This window comes from Mastigoproctus giganteus, chromosome 2, assembly GCF_048544385.1.
Source record: "Mastigoproctus giganteus isolate SK-2022 chromosome 2, ASM4854438v1, whole genome shotgun sequence".
Classification (NCBI taxonomy): domain Eukaryota; kingdom Metazoa; phylum Arthropoda; class Arachnida; order Uropygi; family Thelyphonidae; genus Mastigoproctus; species Mastigoproctus giganteus.
In genome coordinates this window covers 216258340-216281259 of record NC_143576.1, presented here as the reverse complement: position 1 = coordinate 216281259, position 22920 = coordinate 216258340, and the positions used below count along the sequence as shown (strand labels likewise).

Here is a 22920-nt window from a genome sequence, read left to right as displayed (position 1 = left end):
GAATCTGCATGAGTAGAAAACTGAGGCCAGCTGCAACTGTGAACATTAAATTGCAAGTAAAATTACCTTGCTGTTATGAAAGTTGGACTGGAGAAAGTTCAGTTTCAAAGAAAGGAAGTAAAACTGTTCCAAATTATTAGTGGAAATGAGAGATCAATAGAGGCAACAGATGAAATGGACAGAATGGAGTTAAGAGATTTTAAGACGGAAGAGATCGAAAAGAGGGGATTCCAAATTACTAAGTTGCTGACAGAGAATATCAGAGCGGATAAATGCACAAATACCACCTTTGAAATGAAAGGAATTATACAGCTAATAATTAGGACAACTGATATGACAGTGGCTGAATCAACCAACAATTGGAATTATTTCAGAAAAACTAAGTGGGGCTTCGCAGACTGCCAGTGGAAAGCAATGAAATTTTTGGATATGGCATATACACAGAAGATATACCCAGCTCCTAAACATAACAAAACCTTGACAATGCTTCCTGAATACACACTACTCAAACTTCCTCCACTCACTATCTGACAGAGTAGTAGCAGTGAGATTATACACAAGCTAATATCAATGCCTCCTAGAGTTAACAATAGGTTTGGTCTGGTGGACTATCTAATGGCCAGCCTACAAACACCATTTTAGAGCTATACCCTTGAAATGTAAGGAAGGCTGGATTTCACCATGATACCTATCATAACCTCAAAAGGCATCAATCATACTGTGTGGTGCATATAATGGCTCTCAATTACACAGGTTGTCTATCCAACAAGTCTGCATGATGAAAGTGATGGGATGGGGGGGGCAGTTTCCAGAGCTTTGCTCTAGAGACTAAACATGGGTTTCACCACTTAAAGCCTCCAATATGCAAAGTGGTGGTACTGCCAGTCATTAGAGTCATCTATCTGCCACCTAGTACTGCCTGATAACACAGAGGGAGAGGCATTCTTGTGGGTAGTATGGATGCTTACCTCGACCCCAGCTTACGTTGGTTTGCACCTGGGTCACCTCTACATATCAGGTGCAGTATTTTTGAACTTTCACATGGGGATTATACCCAGGATTACTAACAGTCCTACCATCATGAAGGTTCATGCAGAGGATATATGGCTGCCACAGAATGACCAGACTTCACCAAAATTCAGTCTACTTGACTCAAATATCACCCGAATATCACTTCCAGCAACGTTTTAGAACTCTCGGGTAGCAAGGTCTAGCTTGTAATACCTGACAATGTCTGTGAATTGCAACTTTTCAGCTTATGTGCCTAATTTCTACAGGTCTTGTTCCAGTAATACCCTGATTCCTTCATTAACCACCCTGCCAAGCTCTGTATCAATACCAAACTCAGAAATTAAAACTTGATACGCTTAGATTAATATTGTTAATAAATATTGGTAATAATATTGTTAATAAACAAAGGTTGGCAGAGTAGTTAATAACAGTAATCAGGGTATACTACTGCAGCACGGTCTGGAAAAAAAAGGAAGATGAGCTGAGAAATGGAAATTGAAGTTTAAAACTGACAAATTCAAACTGGTGCATAAATGTAGCAATGAACTAATGGGACTCATAACAGAGAAGAAAAATGCATGGGATGTATGCAAATTATCAGGTGGCACAAAAGCCTATGGTAGATATAAGCTAGTCTGTAATTAAGTCACAACAAAGGTTAGACAAGCGAAGGCAGATTATGAGAAATCTTTTGACAGACTTCTTTACTTATGTAAACTCTAGAAGGAAGAGAATGAACCAGATTGGTCCACTTGATATTGATAGTTCGACTGTTGATGATAATGCTCAGGTAGCTGACAAACTGAATAAGTATTCTGCATCAACATTCACACAGGGAGTTATTTAGGGAGGGGAATGCCAGAAGTTTATCAAACTCTAACAGGGAACAAAAGGATTTTTTAATAATTGAGAGCAAAGTGGAGGAGAAATTATTGAACATAAGAATGGGACCTTGGGTGGATGGGATCTATCCAGTTATATTAAAGGAGGTGGAAAAGGAAATAAGCAAAATCTTACCCATAATTATGAGAGCATCCTTGGATTCAGGGAAGGTCTCCAAGGATTAGAGATGTGCAAATGTATCCTCAATTCACAAAAGGGGATCACAGAGTGACACGAGTAATTACAGACCTGTTGGTTTCACTTCTGTTCCAGGGAAAATAATGGAGTCACTGGTTAACAAAGCAATGCAGGTTCATCTAGACAAGACTGCAATAATAATTAAGATACCGCACGGGTTTGCTAAGGGAAAGTTTTGTCTGACCAATTTAATTGGATATCATGATTTGGTCACAAAGGAACTGGATACAAAAAGTTAATTTTGGATTTCAAGAAAGCTTTTGATACTGTTACACATGGAAGACTATTGTACAAATTATAACAGTATGGCATTAAAGGCAAGTTGCTACAATGGATAAAAGGATGGTTGAGTGGAAGAAGACAGAGAGTGGTAATCAATGGACATTGCTCTTTGTGGACTAATGTTATTAATGAAGTCCCCCAGGGTTTGGTATTGGGCCCACTGTTGTTTTTTTTTTATATTTATCAATGATATTGAAGTTATATCAGGCTTAATGTTCAAGTTTGCAGATGATACAAAGGTTGACAGGGTTGTTAATGACAGTAATGACAGTACACTACTGCAACCAGATGTAGAGATGAGCTGAGAGGTGGCAACTGAAGTTTAACATTGACAAATGCAAAGTACTGCATATGGGTAGCTGTAACCCTAGAGAAATATACCAACTGTGTGGTATCACACTCAGGGTAGTGAAGAATGAAAAAGACCTGAGGGTAATTGTGCAGTCAGATATGAAGTTTTCTGAGCAGTGCAGGCATGCTCCCAGAGCAGGTCATGGGGTTTTGCCAATGATATACAGGAATTTTGCTAGCAGGGATAAGATGATAATCCCTTTGAATAAAGCAATGATCGACAATTGCCTTACGAGTACTGCATACCAGTATGGAGGGCTCATTGTAGAAAGCATGTAGAATTGCTAGGACAAGTACAGAAAGGGCAACAAGATTGGTGAGGGGGAAATACCAAGAAAGGCTTAAGTTCTGCAAATTGCAGCATCTGGAGACTAGGCATCTTCGAGGTGACCTGATTTGAGGTATAAGGCTTTGAATGGTTTGAGCAGGCTCAATACTGATGGGATTCTTCCTCTTGCTCAGATTATGAAACTGAGGGGACATAAACTCAAATTGAAGAATGGCAGTTTTAGAATTGATGTTCAGAAATTTGCCTTTAGCCAGCGGGTAGTTGATTGCTGGAAAAAACTTCCATCTGTCATTGTGAAAGTTGATAGTTTAAATAAACTGAAGGAAGAACTGGACAGATAAACATTTGGAGCAAACAGATGGATGAAATGAGAACTGGTTCTCCCCCCCCACACTGATGCTGTTTACGCTTGCTTTCTTGAATCTTTAACCCCAGGGGCTCACATCTGGTGAGTATGGGTCTGGCACACTCAGGGTCTTGAGCTGGATATCATCATTCCTTTTTCTTGGTGACTCCCTTCTACTCTCTCTCTCGGGATAATTCAGAAAAATTTTTTTTGGCTGGTGTAGCATAAGCCTCAGACTTCCTTGCACCGTATGGCTAATAATAATAATATGCCTCTACTAATGCTAATGCCAGATTAACACACCAACTGTGTGGTACCCCACTCAGAGTAGAGGAGAATGAGAAAAACTTGGAAGTAATTGTACAGTCAAATAGGAAGTTCTCTAAGCAGTGCAGACAGGCTGCCAGGACAGCTTATGGAGCTTTTCCAGCAGGGATAAGGAGTAGATTATCCCATTATATAAGGCAATGTGAAAGGATGTGGCTCTGTTGGAATGAATGCAGAGAAGGGTAAGGGGAACAAAAAGGTATTTTTCTCAATAACGGCTTCAGTTTCACAATTAAGCTCAATGCAGAAAGAATCATTCCTCTTGTGCAGACTACACATGTAAGGGGGCACGAATTGAAACCGAAGAAGGCTAGTTGCAAGCAGATATGAAAATTTGCCTCCAGCCAGCTAGTAGTTGATTTTTGGAACCAACTTTCATCTGGTGTCATACAAGTTACATGGGACCCCCCCTCCCACTTTTGGCTGATACTGTACAAGCTTGCTTTCTTACATGAGTTGCCACTACCAATACTACACAAATGATAATATTAAATGTTATTATTAATTACTAATATTACTAAATATTAACAATAACAAACTTTCATGCCATTGAACCATTCCTTTACCCATAGTTTTTAAATTAAAATAAGTTTAAATAAATAGTTATATTCATTTAATATTTGGTTTATCTCTTTAAATTTTAAGGTGTTTATTTACAGCATATCTTCAATTTTTTTTACCAAAAAAAGAAATCATTTAGTTTAACACAGAGACTGTACAGAAAATCTGGTCAGCACTTGATTTATTTGCATCTATTTCACAGTACTGTATAAGGCATGAGAACTCCATGAAATCTGGCAATCTAGAATTCCTTAAAACTGACACATTTTACACTTAAAAAAAAAAAAAATTTTTTTTTTGTAAAAAAATTCATGCATAAAAGGGTTATATTTTTCTGTTTTAGTGCTATCATTATTCAGTAAACTTCTTTAACTTAGCACAAATGGTTCTTGGAAATTACAAAGCTTGCACAAGCCAGTGACCAGTTTAACTTTGTTACAGGGCAGAGCAGAGAGAGCAAAAATGCCCACTGAGATATAGCTGAAAAATAAGAAGGTATCATTAAATCAATGGTTAGTCTCTTCAGCAAATTATTAATACACTCAAACAATAAATTTAATACCACTTAACGAAGGTTTCCTTTACCATTAAAATCTGTGATATGGGTCATTACATGCATGATTAGTTACTATGGAAGCAAAAAAAAAAAAAAAACTAGGCAATCTTCATGTACGAAAAATTCTCTTTCATTCTCTTTGATACTGTACTAGGCATGCATTTAAAATTAATATTAGTAGTGGCAAATGATGAAAGGAAGCAATCAAAAAAATCCCATATCATCCAGCTCATCCCCTCTAATAACCAGTTTACTTCTTCCTTGAACTTATTCAAATTATCCACTTCTACAATACCAGATGAAAGTTTGTTCCAACAATCAACTATCCACTGGCTGAAAGTCAATTTCCACACATCTATTCAGCAACTATTCTTCCTAAATTTAAATTTATGCCCCCTCATGCGAGTTGTCTCAGCAAAAATAAGGGTAAGGATACCACTGCCATTTAGTACACTCAATCCAATAATAGGCTTCAAACACCCTCAATCACAGATCTCCTTACAGGTGCCTAGCTTTCAGATGGTACAATTTGCAGAATTAGTCTTTCTTGGTAAGCATATCTCCCCCCCCCCTCACTAATCTGATTGCTCTTCCATACATCAATTCAAACAATCCACATTCTTCCTAAAATAAAGCTTCCAGCACTGTATGCAGTACTCAAGATGTGGACTAACTATTGCCTTATACTATAAGATAATCGCTTCCTTATCTGTGCTGGCAAAACTCCTGTGTATCACTAACAAAACCTGATGAGCTGTCCTAGCAGTCCTTCTATACTGCTCAGAGAACTTCATGTCTAACTGCATAATTACCACCAGGTCTTTTTCATTCTCTGTTACCCTGAGTGTGTTACCACACAGTTGGTGTGTATTCTGGAATTACTGTTAGCCATATGCAATACCCTGCATTTGTCAATGCTAAACTTCAATTGTCACTTCTTAGCCCATCTGCCTAATTTCTCTAGATCTTGTTGCAGTAGCATACCCTGATGGCTCTCATTAACTACTCTGACAATCCTAATATGCCTTCATCAATAACATTAACAAATATTGAAAACAATGGGCTGGACACTGAGCCATGGGGGACTCCACTGATAATATTAGTCCACAAAGAGCAGCACTCACTGATAATCACTTCTTTATCCATAGCAGTATCTTGACCTTAAGGCCACAATGATCCAATTTGAACAGCAGTCTTATGTGCAACAATATCAAAAGTTTTCTGAAATTTAAGTACATGATGTCAATATTATATTTTGCATCTAGTTCCATTGTTACTGCATCATAGTATCCAATCAGATTGGTCAGACAAATTGCCCCTTAATATTTCCATGCTGTGACTGCTGCCATATACTGGATTCCTGTCTAGATGGTCCTGATTACTTCTTTAACCAGTGATTCCATTATTTTTCCGGGAATAGAAAGCAACCTTTATAAGCCTGTAATTACTCACTTCAGTCTCTGATTGCCCATTTGTGAAATGGAGATAGATTTTCATATCTCCAGTCCACTGGATCCCCTTCCTGAATTCAAGGATGCACTCACATTACTGCTAAAAGTTTGCTTAACTCTTTTACTTTATCTCTTAATATAATTGGATAGATCCCATAAGCACAGGCATCTTATTCACATTTAGCCTCAGCAATCCTCTCTTTCACCTTCCTATCAATTAGTGCAAAATCATTTAGCCCTGTTAGATGATACACAGTTCGCATCTGCGCCTATAAAAATTTCTCAATGTGAATATAGATGCAAAATATATATTAAGTTTTTTGGCAACCTGAGCAAAATCATATTAACTGTTCGCTTGTTAAATGTTTAAATAGGAAGTCTGCTACATTTCTTTACTTTCTCTGCCAGAGGCTGGACCTTTGTGACTTCACTGTAGACTTTTTTTTTTATATACTAGTGTAGGTTTCTATATCGCTTTATAATTTGTATGCATTCCATATATTTTTCTCTTCTTCCAGTAGTCTCATCAGCTTGTCTGACAGCCATTTAGGTCTAAACCTTGAATAGTATCTCTTAGTTGGTATAAATAGCATAGATTCCTCTATGATTACTTCCCTGAATGCTTTCCATTTAGAATTTCCAATTGTAACATCAGTTCGTCCTACAGCAGAGTTTAAAAATTGTCTAAGACCCTTATGATCACCTTTATCCATTTTTTCCCCAGTGCTTATATAGACAAAGGCCCTTCCCTTTGCCCTTGACAGCAGTTACATCTTTAAGTAAATCCCATATATGTTGTTGTTGTTTTGGTTTTTAGGAGCATTAGCAACTAAGGCCATATTGCTCCGGGATATGCAGTGGTCATTCCCTGACCTTTCCACATCCTCCGTATTTGGTGGTGACAGGCTCGAACCCCGGTCTAATCAAGAAGCGTGTGCTATGCACTGCTGCTCCTTCCCACCTGGCTACGGAGGCGCCCAATCCCATATATATATATATATATATATATTGCAATTGCTGCACCTAGTGGTTCTTTTACTCCCCATATTCGAATTTTGCATCTTATTCTTAGATATCACATATCTTAAGATATAATCAGATCAAGAGTATTGCTTTCCTCGCTAACATTCTGGTGTCTCAATCATCCAAGTAAACCCATGGATTTTTAAATTTACCATATTTTAAAGAGGTACACTTAGTGGTTCATCAGTTAGAACCATTAGGTGAAACTTGTGGAGCAGCCACTCACACAATACAAGACTTTTCTGGATTTACTGGATCCAGCACCTCTCAACCCCCACCGCAGAAAATTGATCAAACAATTAAGTTCTACATGCAAATTAAATACCTCAGGGTGATTCTGGATGGCAATCTGTCATATCAGGAGCACCTTAAATACATCAGCAAAAAGTTTAGAAACTACACTGCACTGGTTACCAGGGTTACTTGTTGGAATCGGGGCCTTGGCCAACATACGCTACACCTACACCTACTGTAACTACTACACGTAACTGCTACACCTACTGTAAAGCACTCCTTATTCCTATAATCACACCGCTGGAGTGTGGTACGTCAAAACCTGAATGATGTAAACAGAAGGATAATTAACTCTATCCAAAGAACTATTCTTCTTTGGATCACCCATGCCTGCTGTATGGCAAGCACAAACACCCTGCAGGTCCTTGTGGCAAATTTCCACTTCCATTAGATCTTGAGATCGTCCGATGAGAACTTTTATACCAACTGGCTAAAGGCACCTCCAAGACCAGTCTAGGATTTACATTGGATCCCACCAAACCTGAGCTACAGAAACCAAAAGGCTACATGCTCACCTGATGCAGGTATGGCAGTACAGATGGGATACCTCTCACATGGGACAGATCACCAAGAGATTCTTACCAGGTGTTGGCCAAGTCTACCCCAAGTCCCCACCATGGTTCACGCCTCCTGGCCTTCGGACAACATACCTTCCCACAAGTCATGGAGATATCAATGCCAAACTATCCCTGTTAGGGATACAGGAGGACCCCCACATGTACCTGTGGAGGCATGGAGAGCTGGCAACACCTTATGTTCGACCGCCAGCTCTGAGGACCTCCATAATATCCTGATCATTAAGCTGACCAATGTGAGCAGAAGTAGCACCACGCTTCCTCTGACTTCGCACAAAAGCTATTTGAGAAGAGAAGTTCACTGAGTGCTAAAAATAGATGCTGACATAATGACCTTGGACACTACCAAGCTCAGGATGATACCTTGCTAACTAAACAGGCAGGATCCTCCAGCATGCAGGAAGAAATGATCGGTACGAAGGACGGGCCTTTGATTCATGTGTGACTTACCACCTCCTAGATTCCAAGAAGAAGACTAAAGCCATGGAAGGTCTTTTGACCCACGTGTAACCTCTCCAGACTGGATTTTTACAAAATATGACTAAGACTGCAGCTCTCTTGCAACCCCACCTGTTTGTGATCTGTGCCAGGTGCTCTTGCCTGGCCACTTTCTCTGCCTTCCGGGGGGGGGGGGGGGATTGAGTTTCCGTCTAGTCTCCTCTACTCCCTGCCGCCCCCTTTTCCTCCTGGTGGCGCTTATTCCCACTGATCTTCTGGGGCCATCTTACATTTTTTTTTTTTTTTATGTAAACCCCAAACACGAGAGGTATTAGAACCTATAGTACTTAGTACCGTACTTGGGTTGGAGGTTGAGAAGACGAAAGAAGATGGACTTGAACTTCTGTAGACAGTCATTTTCAGGAAATACGTATAAAGGAAGGTTGTTCCAGAAAACGGCAGTTGAATGAATAAACGAGGAAGATGAAAATTTGGTTCTGTGATTTTGGAGTTGGACAGTAAATGGATGTTGGCTGGTGGCGGCACATGTTCGGACTGTTTTTGAAAGAGAGAGTGGGAATTATAGAAGCCAATTCAGAAGAACAGTGCCCATCGAAGTATCTGCAGCAGAGGCATGCAGCAGAAACAGTACGTCTATGAAACAGCGAGTGGAGAGACTTTGTTAAAGATGAATCATTAATTAACCTAACTGCCCTCTTCTGAATGGAATCAACAAGCCTGAGAGAGGTTTTGGGGGCACCGCCCCCAGATGTGGGAACAATATTCCATGGCAGGGCGGATTTGCGATTTATACAGAGTGAGCAGCTGTTTGGAAGAAAAGTAACGCCGAGAGTGAAAGAGAAAACCAAGTTTTTTAGTTGCAGAGGAAGCAATATTTGTAATGTGCTTGTGCCAAGAGAGATTAGAAGTCAGGGTAATCCCCAAAAGAGATATATCATTTTGCCTAGAAATCGGAGTGTCACGAAAGATAAGCATAGGAGCAGAAGAATCCTTTTTGCGAGATATAAGACAAAACTGAGTTTTAGAAGGGTTCAAATCAACTAAGTTGTCTTTGCCCCACTGGATAATTACCTGAAGATCAACATTTAAGGAATTGGTAGCAGATTTTCGAGAAGTTGAAGCTGATTGAGCAGGACAAGGTTTCTCAAAATGGAAAGTGGAATGCAATGTGCGATCATCAGCAAAACTATGGATAAGCTTTCCAGTCAATGGAAGAAGGTCATTAATATACAAGAGAAAAAGAGTGGGGGAAAGAACTGAACCTTGGGGGACACCGGCATTAGTGGAGAAGTTAAAAGACAGAGAGCCATCTACCATCACCCTCAGTGAGCGATCAGAGAGAAAACTGGATAACCAATTATTAAAAACAGTTGGCAAACCATAAGATGGAAGCTTGTTTAGAAGACCTTTATGCCAAACACAATCAAAAGCCTTTGAGATGTCAAGAGCAACTACTTGTGTTTCACCGAACCTTTCCACTGAATTAGTCCATAAATGTGTAACATAAGCCAGAACATCACCAGTGGATCGACACTGACGGAATCCATACTGGCGATCGTTTATCAGACGGTGGGTTTCTAGGTAGTTTAAGAGTTGGCGGTTAATTGATTTCTCCACTACTTTATAAAGGGTAGAAGTAATTGCAATGGGACGATAATTGGATGGGAGGGATTTGTCATCCTTTTTAGGAACTGGCTGGATATGAGCAAATTTCCAAGCAGAAGGAAAAATACCATTGGAATAAGAAAGTGAAAAAAGGCAGTAGAGTATGGGATAAGTTCAGGAGCACAGGTTTTGAGAACCAGTGGAGAAATACCATCGGGACCTGGAGCTTTCTTAGCATCAAGATTCGTCAAAATCCTTCTGACATCCTTTTGACTGAAGACCACAGGGAGCATTGAATGGAGCGTGTTGGGAATGGTGGGAGGTGTTTTACCAAGATCATTAATACACGAGTTGGAAGAAAAATGGGATGCTAGCAGGTCAGCTTTATCCTTGGCTGAAGTGATAACAGAACCATCTGGTTTGGACAGAGGTGGGAGCAGAGATGGGCAAAAGTTGCGGCCAATAGCTTTCGCAAGATACCAGAATTCGCAGCTACCATTACGGCAAGAAGCAAGTTTTCTACTCTTAGCCTGTTTAAACTCTAGTTTGGACTGATTAATAACTGCTTTACAATTGTTGCGAGCTTTGGTGTACGCAGAAAATGAAACTGAAGAATTAGAAACAAGCCAATTACAATATGCAAATATTGTTCTCTTGAACAGCCTTAGCACATTTATTGGAAAACCAAGGTTTAGATAAAGGACGAGATTTTAAAGTGGAGTGTGGGATAAAGAATTCCATTCCTGCAAGAATAATTTCACTGACATGATCTGAGCAAACGCTGACATCAGAAGTTTTGAAACAGTAATCCGACCAAATCAAAGAAGAAAAGAAGTCTCGCAGGTCATCCCATTTTGCATTCTTGTAATGCCAAACAACACGAGGTTGGGAATAGCCATGAGATAAAGGTTCCATTGGAGAAGAGACAATCACCAAGTTGTGATCTGAAGTGCCTAAAGGACCTCTCACTTCGACCATGTACTTAGAAGGGTTGTTTGTGAGAAAAAGATCAAGCATATTGGCTGTATGATTAGGATTGTCCAGTTCTTGTAGGTAAATGAACAATCTGTGCCAGGTCATTAGTAATTGCAAAAGCCTCAGCATCTCGACCAGCTGGGTCAGTGTGACTAGAAAACGGAAGCCAGCTGGAGTTGTGAATATTAAAATCACCAAGGAAAGTTAGACTGGAGAAAGTCAAGTTGTAAAGAGAGGAAGTCAAAGAGCTCCATGTGATTAGTGGAGTTTGGAAAAAGGTAGAGACAATAGATGAATTTGACACAATGAGGCAGAGAGATTTTAAGCCAGAGGAGATCAAAGAGAGGAGATTCCAAATTGCCAAGTCTCTGACAGGGAATATCAGAACTGACATATGCACAAGTACCACCTTTAAGACGAAAGGAATCATACAGAGAATAATTTGGGCATCTGAGATGAACAGTAGTTGAATCAACCGATAACTGAGATTCTGTCAGAAAAAGTACATGGAGTTTGGCAGACTGCAAGTGGAAATGGACATCGTTGAGATTAGAATTGAGACCATGTATATTTGTGAAACGAATTAGGAAGTTCTTGGGAGGTTTAGATCTTTTCGCAGATAGGCTTGCTCTATTAGTTTGACAATTCATGGTGTATACAATAGTAAGAAAAAGTGGGTGGGACATGCTGTATGAAGTAATGAAATTTTTGGATATGGCATACACATGGTAAGAATATACCCAGATCCTTGACATGACGTGGCCTCGACAATGCTCCCCGCATACACACTACTCGGACTCCCTCCAGTCACTATCTGGCAGAGTAGAGGTAGCAAGATTATACACTAGCTGATCCAGAAGCCTCCTAGAAAGTTACCAACAGGTTCGGTCCGGTGTACTAACTAGCGGCCAGCCTGCGAACACCATTTTAGAGCTGTACCCTCGAAATGTAGGGAACATTGGATCTCGCCATGATGTTCATCATAACCTCAAAAGTCATCAATCATACTGCATGATGGAAGAGATAGGAAGGGTTGACCGGAACTTAGCTGTAGAGACTAAACATGGGTTCCACCACTTCAAGCCTCCAATAAGCAAAGTGGTGGTATTGCACTGGTTGATGAGAGTCATCTACTACCTAGTACTGCCTGGTAACATAGAGGGGTGGCATTCCTCCATATGGTGTGGGCACCACACCTCGACCCTGCTTACGTTGGTTCACACCTGGGTGGTCATACACTATGTACTTGTGCATGGAGGTTATACCCAGGATTACTAAAAGTCCCACCATCATGAAGGTGCAAGCAGAGGATTTGGCTGTCACAGACCATCCGGACTTTGTCGAAATTGGGTCCACTTGACTTGAGTGTCACCCGAATATCAGTTCCATCAGTGTTTTAGACTCCCAGGTAGCAAGAACAGCTTGTCTGGCATATCTGAGGGAATGTCTGTGACAACCTCAAGAACCAATGATTACTTATTGATGTTTATCATCTTCATTTTACATTACTTTTGTTTAAAGTCTTGTGTAGCTTGCTATTTTAATTTTATTTTATTTTATTTTATTTAATATATCTTAATTTTTATTTTTTATTTGATGTGGTTTTTATTCCTTTCCATTTTGGTCTCTGTCGGGTCGGTATGAAATATACATCAGCTTACATTTTTTACCTCTTGCTACATATATTTCACATATCAGAAACAGAGGCCATGCTTCTTGCTGTATTTCCTTTGGTTTTGGCTGCTGACCTTTGATTACGAAGTTAAAATTATTGGATCTATAGCATTTAGTATTGTATGTATTATTTTTATTTAATTTTACTTTCATTTTACAGGTACCTATTTAATTTTTTTCATTGTTATTACATGTGACTTGGTCAGCATTTCGCCATTCATACTCTAATCTACTTATCTATATTCCATTATGGTCGTTGGGTATTTCTGCTATTACTAGCAGTGCCCCCTTGTCCATAAACCATCTCAATTTTTTTAAATTATCATTCTTTTCAAGCCGTTACTATTCACTACAACCACTTGCTATTAATACATTAGATATATATATATATATATATATATACACAGTACACTCTCAATAAAAAAAAAAAAAAAAACCTGGATAATCAATTTCCTGGTTAATCCAAAAATATACACACACTAAGTCCCCAGCATACATAAGAGATACGTTCTACTACTTCTTATATAAGAAGCCTAGTGTTATGTAACTCAACAATGACTAATAAAATATTTCTACTATATACCAAAATTACAAAAACCACATATTATCCTCAGAAGAATGAATAAAAATAGTTATTTATTTTCCAATTAACTAGTTATATATTTTTAATAAGTTCAATTAAAAACTTTATCTGGGGAGAGAGGTGAAGCAGCCGGAGTCACACGTAAGAAAATAAAACATAAAAGGAAGAAAAAATGCATGTTATTATATTGTAAAAACTGATACTGTATATATTTCGTAGCCGTGATTATTATAATTAACATCATTGGTGCCAATCCCTTCACCACTTCTCGTATTCTGTCTTTGACCTTTATTATTGTGTTCACCGTTGACACTGACAAATCTTAATTCCGTGCGATACTTGTTAATGTTTGACCATTTTCATACATCTTTATTATTTTAATTTGCTGATCCAACCGACCGCTTTCCTTTCTTGGTAGATTTCTTGTACCACTGTGACTTATTCTCTTAGTCGGCACCAAGATAATGATCAAAATTAAATTTTCTGTAAAGAGCTTCACAGGGCTAAGGCAAAAACTCACTCTTATCACCCCATGCAAACTCGCATTTTACTAAACCATAGTAAAATGTGAGGTCATTTTACTATGGTTTAGTAAAAACCTAAGGTTTTGGAGGTCACTACCATAAAACGATAAAAACAATTTGCACTTTCTGGTTTATTGGGCTTTTCTGTTAGTGCAATTCATTATAAACAGGTAGTAAAGTCTATCTTATTGCATTTGCGATAATACCAATAGCTGGAATTGTGTGAGTTTTTACATTATTATGATGAAACGTTAATCTTCAGTCATATAAAAAAACATAAATAAAATTTCAGAATCTTCTCTTCATCCCTATTTTTAAGCTTGTTACTGCATACCACACTTGTGCAATTTGTGAGTGCCAAGACCGTCATTATTGATTGCCTATTTTATTATTTTTTTTGTTTTAAATTTTACAATCCTAAAAAAGGGGAAAAAAAATTTGAGTGAAAAAAATTAACACAAGTCCAAAGTTGCATAAGCAACCTACGTAAAAAGTATAGCGATAGAATAAAAAACGGAAAAACTTACCATGCATTACTCGCATGTCCAATATGATACTTCCCTTTATTTTTCACGATGTCGATTTTAGATCTAATAGCGTCCCTTTATTTTTTACGATGTTGCATTTGGTTTGGTCACCAACATTATAATGGTTTATTAAAGATTTAACAGATGCACCGTTTTCAAACTTTTGAATAATTTCAAGTTTTTATTTAACTGAAAGCATAACTCTTTTGCATTTACCCATAATTTTTGTGATTTCTAAACAAAAAAAAAAAAAAAAAATTGATATCCCAACATAAATAACAAAACAAAATTTGCCTTTTTGCGGTGTGATGGAACAGAACAATCGACGCAATGTACTAAAACAAACTAAACATTTGTTCTCTTCTCTTTTTTTTCCTTTTTTTTTTTTTTTTTGTGCAACAAGTGTGAAGACAGTGGGGGTTGCAAGATAATAGGTACATTAATCTATCAATGACAACTTACTTATAATGTCGCTTCTTGTTGCTTATTTACGACTTGCAAAACATCTGTTTATACCTATTCTAGTTATTACTTGGATTTTATGATTTCTGGTTGATTTTTTTTTTTTTTTTTAATTTAGATGTAGGTGAAATTAGAAAGATGAAAGTGTAGATGAAATTAGAAAGAATTAATAGAAAATACAAAAATATGGAGAAGTATTTAACACAAGGTGCCGTGCCTAATAGAGTAAGTAAGAAAGAGAAAAAAATGAGAAATAAAAAATGTTAAAAATCTAAAAAAAAAAAAAAAAAAAATTGTAAAATTATAAAATATAGAATTAAAGGCTGAATTAACAAGCCAATCAAATGTAGATAAGCTGAAAGGGAAAGAAGAAATTTATTATTAATCAATGCTAAATAATAGTGAGCATCAAATTGAGGGTGGTAAGAAGGTAAATAGGAAAAGAAAAAAAAAAAATGATGCAAACTAAATAAAATTGGTACATAGATCAGGCATTTCATCAGGGGCACCTGATCATGTACCAAATCACTGCATTTCTATGCAAACTTATGTTAACTCATGGAGGAAAGATTAAAAATATTACAAAAAAAGGAGAGAGGAGAAAAAGATAAAACCTCCAAAAACATAAGTAAGGTAGCCCCAACACAGTGTGCGTAATTAAAATATTAAATTAAACAAATTAGATTTAAAATAAAATTAAAAATAAAAAAATAAAAAATAATAATAAAATAAAAAAAAATAAAAAACAAATTAAAATAAAATATTAAATTAAACAAAATAAAGTGTAAATAAATTAAAGGATGCCTTGTTTTCATGTACATGGCGTAAGAGCATAAAATGTAACGTAAATTCTGAATTGTCCAAAGGACAAAAAAAGTTTTTGAAAAAATGTTTCGAAAAAGACAAGAAAAGTGAATTTGTATATCATAAAAGTATTAAATGCAACAGGCAGTGATATAGAAATGGGAAATAATACAGGGTAAGGGAGGCAAAAGGGTGATAAAGATAAAGGAAGTGAAAATAGCAAGAATGAGAAAAGTAAGAATGTCCAAATCGCCCTCGTATTACACCAATAGTTCAACGGACGGAAGAAAGAAAGAAGAATAGAAAGCAGAAAGATGAAAAGAAATGAGAAAAGAGTTTAAAGGATACTAGGCAAGCTAGGTGCATAAATACCCAACCTCTTGGAGAGGTTTTGTTATTTGGTTTTTAGGAGCATTAGCAACTAAGGCCATATTGCTCCGGGGATATGCGGTGGTCATTCCCTAACCTTTCCGTATCCTCTGTATTTGGTGGTCACAGACTTGAATCCTGGTCTAATCAAGAAGCGTGTGCTACCTGGCTTTGGAGGTGCCTTCTTAGAGAGGGCCTTAGCTGTGAGAGTGTCAGTAGAAGTGGAAACTAATACCACTAGCCTGTGTTATATTTTAAAAGGCCAAAAACACAAAGCCGGAAAAAATCCAAAAATAAATAAATAAAAATAAAAAATAAATAAAAAATAAAAATAAACTTAGAGAGTGAAAAAGCATGAATATCGTTCAGAGAGAAGCCATTAATGCATTCACTTTCAAAGTAGTAAAAATACCACCATTAAAATATACATCTGTACAGCTAGGCACCTCCGTAGCCAGATGGGAAGGAGCAGCAGTGCATAGCACACGCTTCTTGATTAGACCGGGATTCGAGCCCATGACCACCAAATATGGAGGATGAGGAAAGGTCAGGGAATGACCACCGCATATCCCCAGAGCAATATGGCCTTAGTTGCTAATGCGCCTAAAAACTAAATAACAAACAAACTGTACAGCTATACAAGTATCAGGTTAGCACTAACCAAAATGGGACATAATAAATCCAAATTTTAGTTTGATGAAAGCAGACATATTTTTTATAATATAATTGATAAAGTTAATTGGAATATCATTAATGAGTAATTTAGTACATAGGCTCACATGGAAAAAGGATTCAAATTTAGGCCAATCCATAAAGCCTATTTAAATAACATCTATAAAGATCTGTATCTTAATATCTTGCATTTTTGCAATAAGTGAGCTTACAAATATACGATACCTCATGAAGCATTTCAAAATTGGATAAATATTGTATATCAAGCAAATTTAAAAACAGTTTCTGAGGCTTATAATCTTTATAATAATCCGCACATTAGGTATTCTTATCTTAAAAAACACAGTTTGGATTTACAACAGAACTTTATCATCACCCCTGTGGATAAGGCTTCTAACAATTTTGCCATTTTTTGCAAACAGTTTTATTATACCACTCTTAAAAACGAAGTTGACAGCAGCACTACTTTTTTGTGTGTTATCTTGGCATTAATGCAACTATTAAAAAACTTTGGCCTTGCATAAAAAACTGCACACTACAATTCGTAATTCTACTTTACCATTCTTACATATGATAGTCAAGTTCTACAAGCATCCTGTTAGCTTCAGATTCATTACAAGTGCTAAAAAAAGTGGCTGTTATCTGCCAGTCAAACAATTTTTTAAATTGCTAAATACTATCTTTATTAGTCTTCCATCTACCTGGATCATCAATAATTTGGATTTATTATGTCCCATTTTGGTTAGTGCTAACCTGATATTTGTATAGCTCTACAGATGTATATTTTAATGGTGGTATTGCCACTACTTTGAAAGTGAATGCATTACATGACTTGTCTCTGAACGATATTCATGCTTTTTCACTCTCTAAGTTTATTTTCTTTATTACTATTAATATTCATATTTAATAATCATTTACAATCATAATGGTATTTCATTTTCTCTGCAATCGTCTATGACATGTTGCTCTCTCACATTTCTTTCAGAATTTTTCTCCAGTCAGCCTTAATATACACAATATTAGATTCACATTTATTTTTATTTCTTTTCGATATATCAACTTATTTTAATAGCTATAGAGGGCACCTGTGTCCTTTTTACTCAGCTTTCTACTGAGCAACTACACAGTCGTCATAGCTCTCCTTCTGTTTATATTCCATTTTTACTTACCTATCTTGATGAAATATTTTCTTTCTTAGTAATACATTTTTGCCCAATTTGATGTTACATAACTTAACAGGTATTTAATTGTTTTCTCTTATTCATTATTTTTATTTATTTTTCGGCTTTTTTCCGGCATTGTATTTTTGTATTTTTTGGCCTTTTAAAATATAACACAGGCTAGTGGTATTAGTTTCCACCTCTACTAACACTCTCACAGCCAATGCCCTCTCTAAGAGGTTGGGTATTTACACACCTAGCTTGCCTAGTATCCTTTAAACTCTTTTCTCATTTCTTTTCATCTTTCTACTTTCTATTCTTCTTTCTTCCGTCGAACTATTAGTGTAATATGAGGGCGATTTGGACATTCTTACTTTTCTCATTCTTGCTATTTTCGCTTCCTTTATCTTTATCACCTTTTTCCCTCCCTTACTCTGCATTATTTCCCATTTCTATATCACTGCCTGTTACATTTAATACTTTTATGATATACAAATTCATTTTTCTCGTCTTTTTCGAAACATTTTTTCAAAAACTTTTTTCGTCCTTTGGACGATTCAGAATTTACATTACATTTTATACTCTTAAGCCATTTACACGAAAACAAGACATTCTTTAATTTATTTACATACACTACGTTAATTCATTTACACTCTAAATTGTTAATTTAATATTTTAATTACACACACTGCATTGAGGCTACCTTACTTATGTTTTTGGAGGTGATCTTTTTCTCCCCCCCCCCCCTTTTTTTTTGTAATATTTTTAATCTTTCCTCCATTAACATAAGTTTGCATAGAAATGCAGTGATTTGGTACATGATCAGGTGTATTCCCCTGATGAAATGCCCGATCTATGTACCAATTTTATTTAGTTTGCATCATTTTTTTCTCCCTATTTACCATCCTTCCACCCTCAATTTGATGCTCACTATTATTTAGCATTGATTAATAATAAATTTCTTCTTTCCCTTTCAGCCTATCTACATTTGATCGGTTTGTTAATTCAGCCTTTAATTCTATATAATTTTAAATTTTTTATTTATTTATTTTTTTTTTTTGGGTTCTAAACATTCTTTTTCTTTTTATTTCTAATTCTTTTCTCTTACTTACTTTTATTCTATTAGGCATTGCATCTTGTGTTAAATATTTCTCCATCTTTTTGTATTTTCTATTAATTCTTTCTAATTTCATCAATATACTTCTGTATCGTGTTTTTGCAGCATTGTGCATTCAGGTGCAATTCCTGTTTTTCTTTTTCTTTGCATATCCTGTTCATACACGCACGCACTTCTAGGGTCAGCCATGAAATATATATATGCCTTATAATTATAATTTAATTATAAATTAAACTTTAACTCTCAACTTCCATAACGGCCTTTCAAATCTGCCATGTGTTGTATATATTTCATGTCAGAAACAGAGGCCTTACTTCTTGCTGTTCTTTCCTTTGATTTCAGCAGCTGGCCCTCAAAAAAGGCATTGAAGTCTTGGATACACAGCATTTAGTACTTCTAATTTACTCATTATCTCTTCTGTCCCTTCCTTTTTCCCCATAGTTACAATTTCAGTTCTGTTAGCCCTTAACCTATTCCTCTCTACCTAAAAAAGTATGTATCCGTTACGGTTGTTGGGTCTGTTCTGCTTAATTTTGGCTGTGTCCTGGTCCATAAACCATTAATTATTAATAATATATACCGTTAAATTATTCATAAAAAAATTCTTATAAATAAATTGTGTGTGTATATATATATATATATATATATATTCAAAAAGGCCTCTTGAAATAACAAAAATATAAAATAAAAATAAAATAAAAAATAAATTATTATTCCTTAAAATGGCGAATGTCTCTGACTGAAAGAAAACTTTTACCTTTGGAGACCATTATTTAACTTACTTTCAGTTTGCATTTTCAGAGAAGATAAGGAAACATTTAATATTCTTTGATATTTAATCATAATTTAGAATACTGAACTGTCTAAAAGAAGTCCTCATCTTAAAATCTAAGTTATTCAATTTCAGTTTGTTGATAAATTTCATGTAAAAGCTGAAATATTTCCATTTATTTGCAAATGTTTTTAATAATTACTAGGGAGCTCTACCCCCTGCTCGCTGCATTCCATCAACCATTCTCTGTCGTCATAAATGTAGATTTGACTGAATTGTGGAACGTCTCTCACGGACATTAAACTCATTGTTCCTTTCACCACAGCACCTCCTTGAATTCGCATCGTATAAGGGCCACCGCCACCTTGAAAGTTCTGTGTTTTTGGCATTAAAAGACATGAAGCCATAAAAATTGTTTAGACTCAAATTTTCTCAGAAGTGTCTCCCTTTTTCCATGTTATCAAACAGTCTTTAAAGCATCTTGATAGGTATCTGCCATCGGTAAACATATCTTCCCTCCGTGACAACGCGAATGTGCAACAGCTCTTCTGAGTTCACCGTTAAAATATAATCTGCTGCAATGTTGTTAATATTCATCTACCTTGTCACCTAAATCACAATATGATATTTCAGTGGTTTCTTTGTTATCAGGACTTTTTGAAGATCTTATGTTAAGTCTGGGCAGTTTAACGGTTCTCTGAGTTTCGGCCTGTTCTTCATTCATATTAGCTACTCGCTTCCTGTCGCATTGATTTTCCACTTGCTCCATCGTCATTGAACTTATTCTCTGATTAGTTCATAACCTTTCAGCATGTTTCTCTCTATATTTCCATGCAGACTCCTGACGGCGGCGTTTTCTCTTGGAATCGGTGACTGCCAATCTAGGTTGCGGCATTGTGTTAATTACTACGTTAGCAAATCAAGCATCACAGATTCCAGACACCTGTCAAAATGTACTGATCGATATCTAATCGGGAAATGGCTTATGTAATTATTTACTTGTGCATTTGTAATGAAGTAATTGCTCCACCTAATTGTACCAAGTGACCCACATCCCTCTTCTCCGACTGGCTACCCCACCACACGGCATTCTCGAGGTCGAATAAATACCACCAGGAGGAAAACTTTTTTAATGTATAGAGAGATTAAAAATTTCAGAAGTACAAGCAACCTATGCAAATATAAATTATTAAAAAATCTCAGAAAAGACTACCGGCTTCTGGTGGTTTTACTTCTTAAGCTTTCACTAAACACTAATAACAGTGAACCATTCAGATATTAAATTAATATTAGTAATATCAACTTAATATTGAGTATATGAGCTCTCATAATTAGCTACCTCTATCTTATTCAGATGGAGACATGAGAAAAAACACAAATCTACAACACAAACTATAATATAAACATTTCAATTATTTTAAAATTAAGGAACAAAATAAAGTACCATAGCTTGTGCAACTTCATCAGCATTATCACTTTCTATATCAAATTCAAATTGTATTGCTTCATTTTCCTTGTGCTTGTCCTTTCGTTTTTTAGGATCCAAAACACGAAGACGTAGCTCAACTTTTGTGTTGTTAGATGTTATGCTTTCTTCTTTATTAACAAATTCAACTTTAACACCCATTTCTTCTTGAAAGAAATCTAGCTGAAGAAGATCCTTTATTGTTGGTCTTTAAAAGATAATACATATATTAAGAAGTTAAACACAGGAATGGCCATAATGGGAAGAAATCTGCATTTGTTAAATTAATCTAGCGTTCAATATTTAAATCTACTGTGTGTGTGTGTGTGTGTGTGTGTGTGTGTGTGTGTGTGTGTGTGTGTGTGTGTGTGTGTGTGTGTGTGTGTGTTACAATACCACAATACTTATATACTCTCTAATTTCTGCAAATTATGACTAAAAAACAGGGACCCAAACTATGAGGTATGGGTATAGAAAGAAAAAGAACACAAAATGATATTCATTTTGACACTACCAAAAAGACATTTTCTCCCTACATTTCAGTGGTTGTGATTATGTGATAGTGTAATAGCAAGATCACAATCAATGAAGCACAAAAGAAAACATCCATGAAGCATATGATTGTTAAATTCTATTAGTAACAAATAATTCTCAACTTTACAGAGAAGTGCTTTTATTTCAAGTATTTAAATTTAGATAACTTATACAACATGCCATTCAAACATTATATTAGTAAATCAATATATGAAATGAAAATTTCTTAAATATACTAAAATTTATCTGACCCGCTGAAAATGAAATATAACCTATAAACAAGCAAAATTAAATAACATGTTTGTTTCTTAATTGCCAATGCTTTTGTTTTCATTGTGCAAATGATTAAACTGGAAAGCACAGCAACTTACACTCGTACTTACACTAGACTGGCATATTTCGTTACATATTTGGAAAGGGATCATTAAATAGCAAGAATCTATGTTGTTGTTGTTATTATTTGGTTTTTAGGAGCATTAGCAACTAAAGCCATATTGCTCCGGGATATGCGGTGGTCATTCCCTGACCTTTCCGCATCCACCGTATTTGGTGGTCACGGGCTCGAACCCCGGTCTAATCAAGAAGCATGTGCTACGCACTGCTGCTCCTGCCCACTTGGATACGGAGGCGCCCAATGAGAATCTACTTTATTTTGTAGGTCAAACTAGGAGAAGACCTACTCAACTCTATCTTGATAAGAGATACCCAGAGTTAGATCCATGATGTTAAATAGAATGAAATATTATTAGTACAACTCAGCCTGCCAAAGCATACTATTTATATATATTTTTATGTTATATAATGTACATTTCCAAGCCATGTTCATATTTATTTGCCATTTTGTTCTCCATTACACACACAAAACCAAGTGCTATCATTTATCCTTTCTCACTATGATCATTTCAGTTTATAGTTGTCTGTGAGTAGGTGTTGCACATTTTGATTTGTTATATATTTTGTGCAAAAATTTATATACACATATTCTTACTACTCATACTGTAAACAATGAATGCAAAAAAAAAATATAGTGTTTCAAAAGGCAAAAAGCATTAAATATTGAAATAAAAATGGA

The 22920-nt window shown here is 36.2% G+C and overlaps 1 protein-coding gene across 1 annotated transcript in view; it reads right to left on the bottom strand.

Moving 5' to 3' along the window:
* Positions 1 to 22920, bottom strand: part of LOC150090085 (uncharacterized) — a 460543-nt gene that overhangs the window by 278379 nt on the left and 159244 nt on the right. The window contains exon 7 of the mRNA XM_090389755.1: positions 21294 to 21522. Coding sequence (XP_090245881.1) covers positions 21294 to 21522 — 229 coding nt within the window. The remainder of the gene's footprint in view (positions 1 to 21293; positions 21523 to 22920) is intronic.